The sequence below is a fragment of the Pelophylax lessonae genome, assembly GCF_965119305.1.
Source record: "Pelophylax lessonae genome assembly, chromosome: 3".
Taxonomy (NCBI): domain Eukaryota; kingdom Metazoa; phylum Chordata; class Amphibia; order Anura; family Ranidae; genus Pelophylax; species Pelophylax lessonae.
This window is the reverse complement of record NC_138770.1, coordinates 341,766,469-341,782,646: the sequence shown is the minus strand read 5'-3', so window position 1 is coordinate 341,782,646 and position 16,178 is coordinate 341,766,469. Positions and strand designations below refer to the sequence as shown.

The window sequence follows — 16,178 nt, the reverse complement described above, 5'->3', positions numbered from 1 at the left end:
CAATCTGCCAGCACCCCACCCCGCTTCAGCTCAAAACCAAGCTGATTTACTGACCACCTTCAGTCACTAGGAGAAGTTATACCATTGCTTCCAGCAGAAAGGTTACAAGGTTTTTATTCAAATCTACTCAAAGTATGAAAATCAAATAGAGGCATCTTCCCTATATCGGAGTTAAAATCTCTAAACAGATTTATTTGGATATCAAAATTGTGTCCCTATTTTTCCCTCACATCAATGCTTTCTGCATTTTTCTGTGAAAGACCAACATTCCAGAAACATAGCCTTACAATTCAAGCTCTCCTGTGCGCCCTGAATGTTCCCAAAAGTGCTTGCCTATTTCTTGCTTTTCTGTGGACATGAGCGTACATGTCACATGGTACTTGGATGACTTTCTGCTGAAAGACTCCTCAGCCTTCTCTGTCAGCATCCAAATGACAATTCAGTTCCTTCAAACCTTTGACTACTTAATTTTCCAAAATCTTTCCTCCAGCCCTCACACCTTCTGAAATGCCTGGAGCTAATCCTGGTCAAAGCCCAAGTAAGACTCCTACTTCCTCCAGAAAAGATTACCTCCTCAAGATCCCATATGCGGACCTTCAGATCCAAAAGGCACCCTCAGTTAGTTTCTGCGTGAGGTTTCTGGGCCTAATGGCCTCCTTTTTGAAGCCGTTCCCTTTGCACGGTTTTTCTACTGGTCCTTTTCACTCGACATCCTTCACTTGTGGAACAAGTAGAAACAGTCTCTGGATCATCCTTTACGTCTATCCTACTGGATAAAAATCTCCCTGATATGGTGAATTTCCACTGTCCTGGAGTCCGGAAATTCATTACTTTCTATTCAATGGAAGGCTTGGACAACAGATGCCAGCCTTACAGGCTAGGGGTGAGTTTAAGATTTCTATTCAAACCTCTTTACAGTTCTAAAACTAATGGAGCAGTTCTGTCCATTTAATATCCGAACACTCACAACTTATTTCTACGGGTTCTATAGGTTTGCATTAAAAATGCTAGGCCAGTCATTTCCTGCCTCCTTTAGGGGTTTTTTTCTGGCCTCAGTAAACATCTGAGATGGACATCCCCATATTTCTGCCTCATCAACATTGAGTTTTGTGATGGATAAATGGCATTACATGTTTGCTGCCCTTCCTTTGAGTCTGTCCACAGCCCCTCTGCATTTTCACCGCGGTGCCTTCCCCAGCTTTGGCTTTGCTATAGTCTCATGGGATTCACATTGTGGGGTATGACATGGGAACTGGCTGTGTGGGTTTAATTAACTCAGTCCTTGGACCACCCATAGCATCTAAACCCCAAATTCAAACTCGTCCTGACTTTGTAGATTTTCAATCTGTCGCTGGAGTTAGGGTAGACTTTTCTTCCATAATCATGGACAATTGTCCCTATTGGGCTGCAAAGCAGTCCTGAGCACCTTCTCAGTGCAGGGAACTTCCAAGCAACATTCTGAAACTCGGGGTGTTTTGGTTGTTCCTTCAGCACTGGACATGTCTATTGCAAAGACACTCAACAAAAATGCAGTCGGATAATAACCCAATGGTGGCTTATTGCAGTCAGCAGAGAGGAACCCAAAGTTACTCTGCTGTAAGGGAAATCCGATTAACTCCCCTCTGGGCAAAATGTTCCTTTCTTGCCCTATCCGCCATACATGTTCTATGTGTGGAAAATTGGAATGTGGGCTTCCTTATTTGTCTGTGCCCAAGACTTCCTTAGTTGTCAGCATCTGGATCTTGAGAAATGGGCTGTCCATCCGGAGATCTTTCAGGCCCTTTGCCACAGGTGGAGAACACCTAATATAGATCTTCTATCGTTCAGATTCAGCAACAGACACATTTGTCGCCAGATCCAAGGACCCTCATTTCTTTCACAGTGGATGCTATGGTTACACTATAGGATCATTTCAATCTGGTCTATGCCTTTTCTTCCCCCTCTAGATTGTCCTTTGCCAACTTTTCACTACTGAAAAAGGAGGGCGCTTCCACATCTCCTGGACCTTCTGTTCAAAGAGCCAGTGTTTATCCTGCTTCTCTTTCACATGACATCACTGTTGAAGCCATGATGATTAGGGATATGAGACACTTGGATTCTGCCATTCTTGCCCTTTTAAAGGCTAGCAATTCTACATTTGCTGCTGAAAGGCTTGCTTTGCTTTAGCAAGTAAAGGAACCTTCATCCTAGAAAGTTCCTCCAGTCTGTTCTGGGCAAAAAACTGGCTGATCCCCCTGGGATCTCAGTCTGGTTCTCTTTCCTCGTCCGAAGCCACCCTTTGAGCATATCAAGGAAATGTCACTTGTTTGACCTATAAGGTGGCCTTACGTGTTACAGTTACCTCTGCGTGGAGAGTCTGTGTTGGGGACTTTATCCCACAAGGAGGCCTTCTTTAGTGTCATGCGGCCCTTTTTTTTTTTTTTTTTTTTTTTTTTGTGGTTTCTGCTTTCTTCCTTAAAGCGGAGCTCCAGGCTCCTTCAGAAAAAAAATACGTCAGCAGCTACAAATACTGCAGCTGCTAACTTTTAATATAAGAACACTTACCTGTCCACTAATCAACCGGTGTCTTCACCTGAGCCGATTTTTCAATTGGCTCTCGTCTGCTGCCGCTGCCATCTCAGCTAATGGAAACTGGCAGTTAAGCCTTGCGGCTTCACAGCTGATTCCCTACTGCACATGCGCTTTTCAAATGGCCCAGAGGCAGGAGGAGGGGGACCGAGCTGTCGGCTGAGTCAAACCAGATATCTGCTCCCCCCCCCTCTCCCCTGAAAGGTGCCAAATGTGGCAACAGAGGGGGGGGGGAGGCAAGCTTCCACTTTTTGGTAAAGCTCTGCTTTAATCAGGATATTGTCCTTCCTTTCTTATGTCCTGCATCATAAGCAAATGTCTCTCCACTGTCTGGACATGGTGTGTGCAATTACAGTTTACCTCTCAGCTGCTGCCTGCTGTATGAAATCAAAGCTCAACTGAGAAGATTTCTCAAGGAAAAAAAGTTTCAGCCCTTGGCAATCAAACCATATTAGAAAATTAAAATCTCCTTATAAGTTACTCTTTATACTCTCTATTAGTAATATGCCGAAATTAATTTGAAGGCAAGTGTTTTTTTATTAATCTAACCATTTGTTAAAGTGGAATTATACCCTCCTATCCTTTACAGCCAAGGAAGCTGCCATCTTAGCCTGTGTTTGATCTGCAATGGTCATGGTACTGTGCTTGTTATCCGTTATCACACCAGCCATTTAATGACCATTCAGGTGACAGCACAAACAACTATGAAAGGTATCATTCATGGCATGCCTTCAATGTAACAGTTTTGGGAAACCAATACATTGATGGGTGTTGTAAATCATTATTCTAGAGATCTCTGTCCACTTCTGATATCATTAGGGACAGGAAGAAGGGGGAAATCTTCCTGATGGTGACCCAAAAAGCAGGTAAAATGTAAACTTTGCCTCCTCCTTTTGGAGATATTCCCCCTTTTCTGCCCAAGGTAAGGTGTCAGGCATTTTCTTATATTTCTTGTCTTGTCAAATGAGTAGCACATTCCACAACAGGGAGTTACATGTAAAAACTTTATTGAAATTCATACCTTCTCCACCCCATGCTGAAACAAAAAAAATATGCAAGATATATAACCTAAAATCTTGCCCCTCTACTTCTGTACATTGGAAAGGCCCTATCACCTTTTGGCATTATCTGTGTCCTGAGCTGTTTGCACTACAATTTTCTGTCAGATCTCTATGTACTGCTAAGTAGCCGACAAACCACATCATCAGAATGTATGTAGGTCCTCAAAAATGTATAATTCATTGTATTTTAATGTAAAGCATAATACAGAAGTGTTTGCATGCTCAACCCACATTCTAAGAAGCATCTTTTACACTAGTGGATTCTGCAGAAATTATTAGCTAACATTGTTCCATATGTTAAAAATTGCTGTCAGTGTTCTCATGGTTTTTATAGACTTGGCTATGCATTCCCACTAACATGTTTTATAATGTTATAATAAAACATTTACTTGTGTAAAAAATGGTGAATGTAGTAGTTTTACTGGTTTTTAGCACAACACGGTGTACCACCTAGGGTAAGAATGCATTACCGGTAATTTTACAATTTACATGGTAGTTTAATTTCAAACTTTTCAAGTTTTAATATGAACTATATAGTAATTTTGAAAGCTTGAACTTTCTGCTAAATTTTTTTTTTATCACTGAATATCCACTGAAGAGAATCAGGCTGTTACTAAAATCCACACTTGACAGGCTTTTCTGCATTTTCTGTACCTCTGGGACTGAAAGGGTTAGTGTGGCCTATCCATCATAATGAGCATAAATTGTATGTGGCAATGCTCTTTATAGTCTCATTTGGCAGGCAGGAAATATCATCCAGAGTTAATGTGCCATGATTATGCATTTTTAACCTGAACGTATCCTGCAGCTATCAAAAAGTTGCTAATCCATTTGAAAATTTTGAAAATCAACCTTTTATATACTGTACACAGCAACAGGCTCAAAACTTTCTGCTTCGTTAGACTTCGATATATAATAGTAGAGATTTATCAAGGCCCAATCTAGAAGGCTTTTAGGGGGGAAAAAAGTTTCAAATCTTATAAAATTAAAGCCTTCTCAGAAGTTACTCTGTATATACCATATCAGTAATATAACAGAAGGAGTAAGAATAAATAGCCACTAGGCTCCTATAGCTCACTCACTCAGCGCTATGGTGATAGATATTGTGTTATCACAAAATAAAATAGTAATCTAAAATAAACATACAACAGTATATAGCAGCTGCTATTGATGGCACGTATATAAAAAAAAAAAACGATGTGTATATTATTCAGATAACAGGTGTCCCCTGACAGAATGAATAAACACTAGCAGCGCTGAAAGACTCAGTCTCTTAAGTCCCAACAATAGAATTGATGAACAGGAGATCTATAGAAATATCAATGGTGCAAACTTGTAAACAGCAAAGGTGAACCAATCCTCAGTGTTCAATATGCAAGTATACGTGCTCCTTCACCGCACCTCTGCGGTCCCCCTTGGTAGTACCCACGTAACTATAGGAAGTGTACACTGCGCCTTGTAGTTTTAAAGTATTGGCATGTCTCCCAGGAAACGATCCCTTTGGCAGCAGCAAACCACAGACCACTTTATCATGGACAGCAACGGTTCTCCTGATGTCTCCCAATCAACATAGTGCCATGTAATCAAAAAAGGGGGTCATAGTGTAAACCTCACAACAACCTTTATTACACTAAAAACACTCCATAAAATGCACTCACATTTCTGGCATCTAAATGCAGCATTACTTGGCATGAAGGCACCTTCACAGCTGCACGATCAAACACCGCTTATATTACTCGTACCAGACCGCCGTTCTGTCTCCGCGGGGGGAGATATCATGGGTGTCCGGCAGACATCGCCGGACCCACTCATTAGCTCCTCCTGTTGCCAATAGGCATGCGCACTCACTAGTGGTCCCGCGAAACGACATACAGATATACGTTGTTTCGCGGGACAGAGCTGATCTGCCGCCATATAAGTATGGCGGCTGGTCGGCAAACGGTTAAAGGCAAATGTGTTTTTATTATTTTACTTTAAATGTTTTTTTTTTCTCTCTTTTTAAGATTTCACAAAGAAAAAGTGCAGAAGTGTAGGAAAACAATGTCACCAACTGATATGCATCAGAACATATAGCAAAAGGGTTAATCAAATGGTTACATTAATCCAACAAGAGTCACGCTTAAACTTGATCATTAAGTATAGTATTTAAACAAATCCAGCCGCAGGTGTATTGTCCTCTACCCCAGACACCCCATCTGGGAGCAAACGGTGTCAAAGGATGGGAAACAGCACCGCCACTTTTATCATTCGTTGAAAAGTTCTTATTTGAAATGATTGATAACAAAAATGATTGAAGAAAGCTTTGTATAAACAGGAAACATTAAGAGGGAAGTACAGGTCATTCCACAGGTTGATCATGTCATTTGAGAACGGGAGAAATAGTTTTCAAACTAGACATAGGAAATCAAATGTCATAATACATGGAGACGAATGATACTCCAAGACTGTTGAGTAGAACTAGTCTTCAGAGGGAACCAAATGAGTATCAGAGTCACAGAATGGCTTTGAAAATCTTGAAGGAATTCTCCCATACCAAACAGCGTACATAGATAAGTGTCATCTTCAAAAACAATGCCTTTTAGAGAATTAAGGGATCTTTGATATAATCTAGAGTATTGGAGAATCTATCCCCAGAGAAAGTGTAGAGAGAAAGAGATGATCTGTGGAGCAGAGCTCCAGTGTAATCCCCAATGGAACGTACACATATCTGAGTGCAGTCTGTCTTAATGTAAGAGTTTACATCTACAATAGCCATAGGTTAAAAAACCTTATCAAGGGAAAAAGCAAAAAAAAAAAAAAAAGATGTAGAAGGAAGAAAAATCAGGAAAAAGGAAGGAATCCGACATAATAGAAGAATTTCAGACACCAGTGGTCCAGATAAAGTTTATGATCCTGTTGTGCAATACAGGGGTAATCCGATTAATTCAATCCAGGGTTCCTAGACTAAATCAAAGGTGTTGACAGTATCTTGGAAAATGCTCACTGCCTTTTCTTGGATCATTATCCAAGATATCTTGCATTTTGCAGCAGCAAAGGAAAAGGATGACTGCTTCCAGGCCCAAGCAATAGTAAGTTTAGCGCCTAACCAAATTAAAAGGATACGTTTCTGGGTATGTTTTGAACCACCCTCTGGTCTGCTGTTCAATAGAGCTATCTGAGGTGTTATGGGAATAGCAAGGTTAGTAAACTTATGTAGCATGTAAAAGACTTTATTCCAGAAACCTCTTATACGAGGACGTTGCCACTATGTATGAAAAAGAGAGCCCGTATGTCCACAGCGGTGAAAGCACAAGGGGGAAGAGCCTGGGAAGATACTGGCAAGTTGGGAGAGGACCCGATACCAAGGCAAGAGCAGTTTGATGCTCGCCTCAATGAGGGAGACGTTCACTATTCCCTTGTAGGATCTATGAAAGTTTTTGTACCAGGTGTCGACCTCCCACCTATGTTCCAGGTCTTGCTCCCAATTCAGCGCATATGAAGGTTTTTCAGAAGTCTCGGCTAGTGAATTGTAGATGATGGAAATACCACCCCTCTGATCCATGATCTGAGAGCCCCATTGTTCATATGCAGTGATTCTCAGCGGGTCTGGTTTAGATCTTCAAAGAGAGATTAAGAAATGTTGTGTTTGGTTTAATCTAAATCTCGAATGCAATGGCTCGCCATTAAAAGCCCATGGGGTTTATGAAGTGGCCGGTCCTGAACAGTCCCTTGTTTGTCCACCATTGAAAAGCCCTGTTATCTAGTCCTGGGGGGGAACTGCGGGTTATGGAATAGGTGAGCCAAAGACCAGAGTTCTAAGGTAAGTGCCGGGATTGAGGACACAGAATCACATAAGGCCAGATAATGTGAGAGTGTAGGAGATAAAAATCAGGGTCCTATCCTTATGGGGGCACCATATCAGGAAGTCTATAGTCTGCCTAGGGACAGGTTGACGCTCCATATTAACCCAGTCTGGTCTATTGCCTCATGCATAAACAATAGATAACTGAGCCAATTGGGCTGCTTGGTAGTACTTCCATAAATTTAGTAATCCTAGGCCTCCCTGTGATCATAATCGGAGCAAAGTATTCTTAGGGCAACGGTATCCTTTACTGCCCCAGATGAAGCGAATGAGCTGTGATTTGAAACTTGAGCAGATGTGTTTTCTGAAGTGGAATGGGTAGGGAGCGAAAGAGGTAGAGAATCTTGGGTAAGAGGGTAATTTTTACAGAAGTGACCCTTCCCAGCAAGAAGAGATCACATTGAGACCATTGGGCTAGGTCTTCCCCCAGTGTTTGTAAAGAGGAGGGTAATTACCCTTGTATAGTTGGTCAATACTAGCTGCCAGGTGGACACCCAGATAGGGAATAGAAGTTGGAGCTCCATGAAAACGTGAAGTGATTCTTAAGCTGATCGACCAAGGGAGTTGGGATATTGATATTTATTGCTAAGGAGTTGGACATATTGACCTTAAGGCCTGGTGTTTTTATTATTTTAACCATTAGCTAAAGTGGAACTAAACCCTCCTATATTTCAAAGCCAAGAAAGCTGCTGTCTTAACCTGTGTTTGAACTTTTAATTGTCATAGTACTGCACATGTGATCAGTTGTCACACCAGCTTGATCGTTTAGTTGAGAGCACAAGTAACTATGACAGTTATCATTGACAAAATCCTTTAAGTGTAAGTGTCTGGTAAACCATTAACCTCCCTGGCAGTCTGATTATGTCAGGATTTCTGTGCTAAAAGCGGTTCATTGTTTTGCATAGAAATCTGTTGTTTTACATTTTAAAACTCACCTTCCCCTGCGATTCCCCCGCCGTCCTCGTCTGCCGTCCTTCCTCTCTCTTCCCACTGTGTGCTCTGCAGATGCTGGCACCTGTCTTCCAATTCCCTTCCCTGCAAGCGTTGCGACGCGGGGGGGGGGGGGGTGGAGGGGGAACCGGTGGAAAACTCAAAAGTGTAAATGCACTAAATGACATGATACAAAGCTGTCATCCTAACGGATTACACTGTATCATGCCATTTCACCACAGGATTTCGCCTGGTGACTTTTCCAGTGCCCTGCCTCTGCTTTTCCAGTTCTTTGTGCCTAAAAAATAGAGAACGACCATGGCGTCCAAAAAGCGTTCTTTTTGCGCAAAAGCGATTTTAGACGAACTGGAGAACAGCAAAACAGAGTTATTTGAAGAACTGAGCGATAGCGATTGGTGGGAAAATTTGTCATCAGGTACGAAAAGTGACGACAGCGACATTCTGATGTCTCTTTTTGGCACATTGCTCTGTTGAAAATTCTGAAGAATCATTTGACATACTTCCCAAATTCCACAAGCTATGTGCCAGAAAGAGACATCAGAATCGTCGCTGTCCTCCCTTTCCGTACCTGATGACGAATTTTCCCACGAATCGCTATTGCTCAGTTCTTCAAGTTAGTCCGTTTCGCTGTCGCCATTTTCCAGTTCACCTAAAAGTGCATTTGCGCAAAAAAAAAAAAAAACGCTTTTTGGACGCCATGGTCGTTGAAAATTTTCTAGGCACAAAGCACTGGAAAAGCACAGACAGGGCACTGGAAAAGTCACCAGGTGCAATCCTGTGCTGAAATGGCATGATACAGTGTAATCCGTTAGGATGACAGCTTTGTATCATGTAATTTGTGTATTTACACTTTTGAATTTGCCGCCGGTTCCACCCCCCTGCGTCGCAATGCTCGCAGGGAGGGAACCGGAAGGCAAGTGTCGGCAATTGGCCGTGCACAGAGCGGCTAGAGAGTGTGAGGACGGCGGGGGATCGCAGGAAAGGTGAGTAACGTTCTGGGGTAATCCCGAGTGTGGCTCGGGGTTACCGCTTTTGGTACTGAAAGTTAACCCCGAGCCACACTCGGGAATACCGCCAGGGAGGTTAAAGGCTAAGGTAACTTTTTGAGAAAAAAATAAATGCACATATTTCTGTAGAAAAAAAAGTGCATTTATTATTTATTCCTGCAGAAGCCTGAAAAGCATTCCACCCATGATCAGTAAATCATGGGTGCAATTTCCGGTCTCCTGCAGACTCTGTCACTATACCTGTCTACCCTTACCTTCCATATGGCAGACAGTTACTGAAGTGCGGGAAGATCAATGAACTGTGAGAGCGCTCACCAAGCTCCCTTGCGGTTCATTAAAAAACGACTTGTCGTCCGCCGTAATGGAAAGCTGTAATTGTAGTTCATTTATTCAGAGAACTCTGTGAGTGAATGATGCAGATGTGTGGGCGGAACCCCGCAAGGCCACTCTGCTTTTAAATTGTGACAGTAGGTGCGGAGAGAAGAACCCCTGTGCGCTGTCACAGGGGGTGGGGGGAGAAGAACCCCTGTGTGCTGTTTATAGGGGTTGGATCAGTGGTCGCGGGCAACTTTTGGAACATGTTACACCCTAAATTTGGGTGTAACATACTCCCAAAGGTGAACTTATGCTTTAAATTGGTGGGTTTACTTCCACTTTAATGTTTGCTTTGTTAGAATTTATTCTTTATGCTACAGCTTTTTTATCTTATGTTAAATGGATTCAACACCAACTCTCATTAAATTTTAATCATGTTTACCCACATTTTGCAATCTTGCATCTATATTGGTAAACTTTACATTTTTTTTTTTTTTTTAAATGTTGTATTGTTTAACCACCTTCCGCCTTGCACCTGTTGTTTGTGATCAATAATGTGAGAGCTTGCATCAAATGTAGAGCTTTTAGGCCTCAGCCACTTGCTTTCTTCTTCTTTTAAGGGCTTTTCGTGCCCACTTATATTAAAAGAAAGTATTAAAAAACACAAAACAGGAGTTTTCCATCACAGGGTTTTTCAGCATTCTCTGCGATCAAAACATACAAGCATTCAGCCTCCAGGCTTATACATGCAGCACTCCTGTTCTGGCCTTTCCCGTTAGACCTTTGTCTTATCGCCCACAGACCATCTTTCTACACAACTCTGTGCACACAGCTGGCAGCCCCTTGCTGCTCTGGCTCCCACCTCTCTCTTAGGTGGACTGGAGCCCTCCTGACTCCTGGTCAACTACCTTCTGTCTGCTGAGGTGAAGCCCAGAACTATGGTCAGATCACTACTAAAAGACCTGCACACACCTGACCAATTAGTGTGCTGGCTGCTCACACAACCTGGACCCAGGATTAGGGTCCTTTCACACGGCCGCTCCGTGTGTCCGCAAATCATCCCATCCGTTTGCAGATGATTTGCGGACATAATGTAAGTGAATGGCATTGCGGATGTCAGCGGAATACCATCCGCTGACATCCGATTTTCCTCCTTACAGTTCTGTTCCGTTTTTTCGAATGGAACAGAAACCTATTTTTTCATCCGTGTAAAAAACGGAAAGGAAGGAAAATCGGATGTCAGGGGTGTCATACGCTGACATCCGCAATGCCATATACTTACATTATGTCCGCATATCATCCGCAAACGGATGGGATGATATGCGGGCACACGGAGCGGATGGCACAAATGTCATCCGCTCCGTGAAAAAAAAAAAAAAAGTCCCGCAGCGGACTTAAGCAGTGGAGCGGCCGTGTGAAAGGACCCTTAGAGATTTCATCCCACCCAGATCTCTTAGAAATCCCCAGGCTCCAGGTCCCACAACAGACTTTTCTAAACAATGAGGAAACTAAAAAGCCAGTTTCCTCCTCAATAAACAAACCCCCTGGAACCCCTCAACCTGTTTGAATGAGAATCCTGGGTGAACATCGCCCTGGTGGAGTACCACACTGCCACAATAGCCACAGCAGTACAATATCACCAGTGACACTGCACTTTTTTAGTGACAGTATATATGTAAAGCTTTATATACTATTGCCAGGGCAGAGCAGTGTGACTATGGTAACATTGTTCTGCTGTGGTGGTGATCATGTAAAATGTACAGTAGTCATGTCGTGTGTCATCCGGGCAGCCAGCCATAGTACATTATCATCATCGCAGCAGTACAATGTCCCCAGACCAATGCAGCCAGTCAGTGTCCCCAATCACCAGCTCCAAATGGTTAAAGCTGAACTGAAGGCTAAACTAATGTTGTCTAAATACAAGAGGCTTCTGTATTCTTTTTTTGAATCTTGGTGTCCTTTGTGCATTTCTTTCAGATTGGCAGGAATCTAGCATGGAAAAACTCCCATACTTTGCGTCTGCCCCTTTGTTTACCATACATGGATTATAGTAATAATATTCTAAGGCTAGTATTAGGTTGTGTTCAAAAGATTTTAAACTGCTTTCACACTGTCCTGAGATAACACTCAGGTTTCTAGCTCACCACCCGTTTTCATTTTAATACTAGAACAATAAAGTTTATCCAGTTTTCTGTTTTTTCGTTGTATAATTCGGTTTTGATTGATGTGGGCATATGTTGGGCAGCTACTGCAAAATGAATAGATGCTAGATAGCCTTAGAGTATGTCACGAAGGTGTCCCCATTGAAGCTTTATATTACTTTTTAATTTTGTGGCTTGTTAAATATTAATGTTAATGTATTAATCATTTCTATCTTTTTTTTTGGTAGTCTTGATAAAGCTCTTCACTCTGCCGGCATTGAGTCAGGATTTATAATTTTTGGTACAAACATAACAAATCCATTGAATCTACTTCTCCCAGTTCTGCAGAGGGTGAGTAGAAGTTCATTTGTTGACACATGAGTCCTATAAAAAGGCCATACAAGAAACGTCAAATGTTTCCCACCCACAGGAATGCCATCATCCCTTCAAATCATTGTATAAAGAAAAAGTCTGTGGATTGTACAGACACCCTGACAATTAATAAAAATACGATTTTTATGATGACATCATACCAATAGCTTGGGTATAAAGAAAAAAGGACAAAGTAGATGAGGCACTGCTATTGGTAAAATGTGCTTATATGTGTTACAACATGAGTATGAAAAAAATTAACATGTGATCACTCAAAATATTATACAATTGATAGATAAAAATCTATAACAACTATGTTCAATAACGCAATATAATAAAGGTGCCAGAAAACTAAAAGTGCAAAAAACACTGACAGTGACATGTGCTTTAATTTAGAAGTCCGATAATGGTTACAAATGACGTGTAACGTAAAGTGACAAGTGCTATGAATAAAAAGTCCTTGGTAAAGTATGGCAAAAGGATCTCCTAAAATTGAAATTATAGTGCTGCAAAGGGTCACGCAACCATGTGGTGTGCCAGTGCCTCCACTTGTGCTCCCCGCTTTCTTTCTGCACTCACTGGATAGCGCTCCCTACCATGGGGTAACCAGCATTCACAGTACCAATGAGTGCAAGCCGATCCTAAGACAAGCAGATGTCTGTTTCCATGGTCCCCACTGCCCCAGTAGTCGTATGCAAAGATAACAAGGGCCTCCATAGCATAACTCTGTTTAGTAGATTTTTTAACCACTTCCCAACCAGTGGTTGTACCGGGATAATGCCTGCACCTACAGGCATCATTCTGGTACCATTATTTTCAGCCGGTGAATCTCTACAAAGCTGAAGTGATCGGAGTGGCTAATTAGCCATTCGATCACTTCTGTGGGTGGCAGAAGGGGGTCCCACTCCCTTCCCACCGCCTCTCTCTGGTCCCATCGCAGAGGCCGGGAGCAATGCGGCTGGTGGCAATGGCTGCCTGGGACAGAGAGAGAGGAACTGCTGTTGCTCCCCTCTCTCTGTATCCCTGGAAACCTGAAGTGACGAGTATTTGTCACTTCCAGTTCCGCCCCTTTGTTTACCTAGCCACTAGCGGCTAGAAAAGCAGCTGATCAGCCCGACCTCGGTCCGATCAGCTGCATGGGGGGGGGGGGCAGAGAAGAGATTTGGTGTCTAATAGACCTCAAATCTCTCCATAAAGAGGACCTGTCATGGCCCATGCTATCACAAGGAATGTCGTACATCCCTTGTAATAGCAAAAAAGTTTGTACAAAAAAAAAGAATGTAAAAAAAAAAAAAGTAAAGCGTCACCGTGCTTACACACAATTGCGAATGCATAAGTTACTCCCGCACGCATATGTAAACGGTGATCGCACCACACGTGAGGTATTGTCGTGAACGTCAGAGTGAGAGCAATAATTATAGCACCAGACCTCCTGTGCCACTCTAAACTGGTACCCTATAAAGACTTTTAAATCGTCCCCTATGAAGGATTTTAAGCACCGTAGTTTGCCGTCATTCCTCGGGCAGAGGCAATTTGAAAGCGTGACATGTTAGGTATCTATTTACTTGGCGTAACATCATCTTTCACATTATACAAAACAATTGGGCTAACTTTACTGTTTTGTTTTTTTGTTTTTTTTTTTATTCATGAATGTGTGTTTTGTTTTTTTTCCAAAAAAATGGCGTTCGAAAAACTGCTACGTAAATACCGTGTGACATAACAAATTGAAACACACACCATTTTATTCTATAGGGTCTCTGCTAAAAAAAAAAAAAAAAAAAAAATATATATATATATATATATATATATATATATATATATATATAAAATGTTTGGGGGGTTCTAAGTAATTTTGTAGCAAAAAAAAGTAGATTTTTACATGTAGGAGTGAAGTGTCAGAATAGGCTTGGGAAGGAGGTGGTTAAGCAAGTAAAGTAATGCACTTACATGGATGAAGATAAGACCTTTGTTATACATAAACCAGGAAGTCCAGGACGCCATGCGCTTGAATCCGGATGTGACGCTGTAGCTTTGGCGTACGCGTTTCGTCACTCAGACGTCATCAGAAGCGGCCAGAATGCTGTGTTAGTGCTTTTTGTATAACAAACGCCTGGTATTATCTTCTTTCATGCTTGTGCATTACTTGTTTAATAAAACTGCTCAATGGAGTTAGGCTGTGGAGGCTCCTATTATCTTTGCATAAGACTACTGAGGCAGTGGAAACTAAGGAAACACAGACATCCGCTTGACTTAAGGCCCGTACACACGTACCGATCGTCGGCATACAAACGTCGGTGGACGAAGGATCTGCCGATTGTACGCGTGTTAGTATGGTGCCTCCGACAGATGTCTGCGCACAATCCGCGGACAAAAGTCTTTCGTGCAAACATGAAAATATTTGTATGCCGACACCAGAACGGACGATTGTTCGCCTGTCAGTACACAATTCGGCCGACAGACCGCAGATTTGCAAGACTGGGCATGCTCAGAAAATAGAAAACACAGGGAAAGTTAACCATTACATGACATCACTTCTGCAGTCGGCGGACAAAATTCTTGTGCTGTCCTTGTGCTGTCTTTGCACTTTTCAGCAGACACCGACATCCCGGGGAGAAAAGAGGAACATTTGTAAGCCGACCATCGGTACGTGTGTACGGGGCTTTAGGATCTGCTTGTCATTGGTACTGTTACCCTGTGGTGGGGAGAGCTGTCCGGTGAGTGCAGCAAAAAAAAGGGGGGGAGCGCAAGTGGAGGCACAGACAAACTGCATGGTTGCGTGACCCTTTGCAGCACTATAATTTCATTTTTATGAGATCCTTTTGCCATACTTTTACCAAGGACTTTTTAATCACAGCACTTGTCACTTTATGTTGAACCTCTAACAGGCTTATCAATTAAAGCACTTATTACTTTAATATTTTTTTGCACTTTCATTTTTCTGGCACCTTTATATTATTGCATTATTGAACATAGTTGTTATATATGTTTATCAGAATTGTATAATATTTTGATACACATCATGTAACACATATTAGCAGATTTTACCACTAGCAGTGCCACATTCACTTCATCCTTTTTTTCTTTAAACCTGACATCTACCTTGGTAGCTGTTTCAGTGGATGCAGCAGCTATAGGGATACAGCTTACCCTTTTTGTTTTTTAGCTTCAGTATAGTATTCTCTAATATTTTGATATGTTTTGAGACATTCTCTTCAAGGGAACAGAAAAGGTGCAAAAGCTGAAACAATAGGCAAATAAAATATCACAACTAATGATCAGCAATAATTTTAAAAAAATCGGCTTTAGCCAGTGCATTGTACACTTACAACCCAAGGGATCCCTGAACACGGATTAAAAAAAAAAAAAAATCACACTAGGGGAATGCATATCCACTACCATGCAGCAGATCCAGGGACAGCTTGCTTGAAAGGATCACCGGTGCCACTCTTGGATCAAATTAAAAAAAAAAAAAAAAGTACAAAAACTAAAAAAAAAGCATTGGAATTCAGAAATTACACATTGCAACTGCAGGTACATCTCAAAAAAATTGGAATATCATCAAAAAGTTAATTTATTTTAGTAATTCTAATAAAGTGAAACTCAGTATCACAGAAAAGTAGACTATTGCATAAACCAATAAAAAAAGGATTTTTCTCTGTCGTTTATTGACAGACGTAGTCCTCGTTGATTAATAACAACTCGGGTTATACTGCCCTCTACAGGAGTAGGACTAGACAGGAAAGAAAACATTCTGGCCACACCTTAGGGGCAGTCCCAGAGGGTATATCCTCTCTCTCTCTGCTACAGCAAATCAGTTTTTTTCTGTCTAGTTAGGAGTAAGGACCTAGATGCCTTGCTAGGATCTTCGGTCCTGGCAGGATTTTTTTTCTTAGAAAGATTTTTTTTTAGACAGCTTTTTTCT

The 16,178-nt window shown here is 41.8% G+C and overlaps 1 protein-coding gene across 1 annotated transcript in view; it reads left to right on the top strand.

The window, feature by feature from the left end:
* LMBRD1 (LMBR1 domain containing 1) overlaps positions 1 to 16,178 on the top strand; it is a 413,956-nt gene that overhangs the window by 284,312 nt on the left and 113,466 nt on the right. The window contains exon 11 of the mRNA XM_082251576.1: positions 12,133 to 12,235. Within this exon, the coding sequence (XP_082107702.1) occupies positions 12,133 to 12,235 (103 nt within the window). The remainder of the gene's footprint in view (positions 1 to 12,132; positions 12,236 to 16,178) is intronic.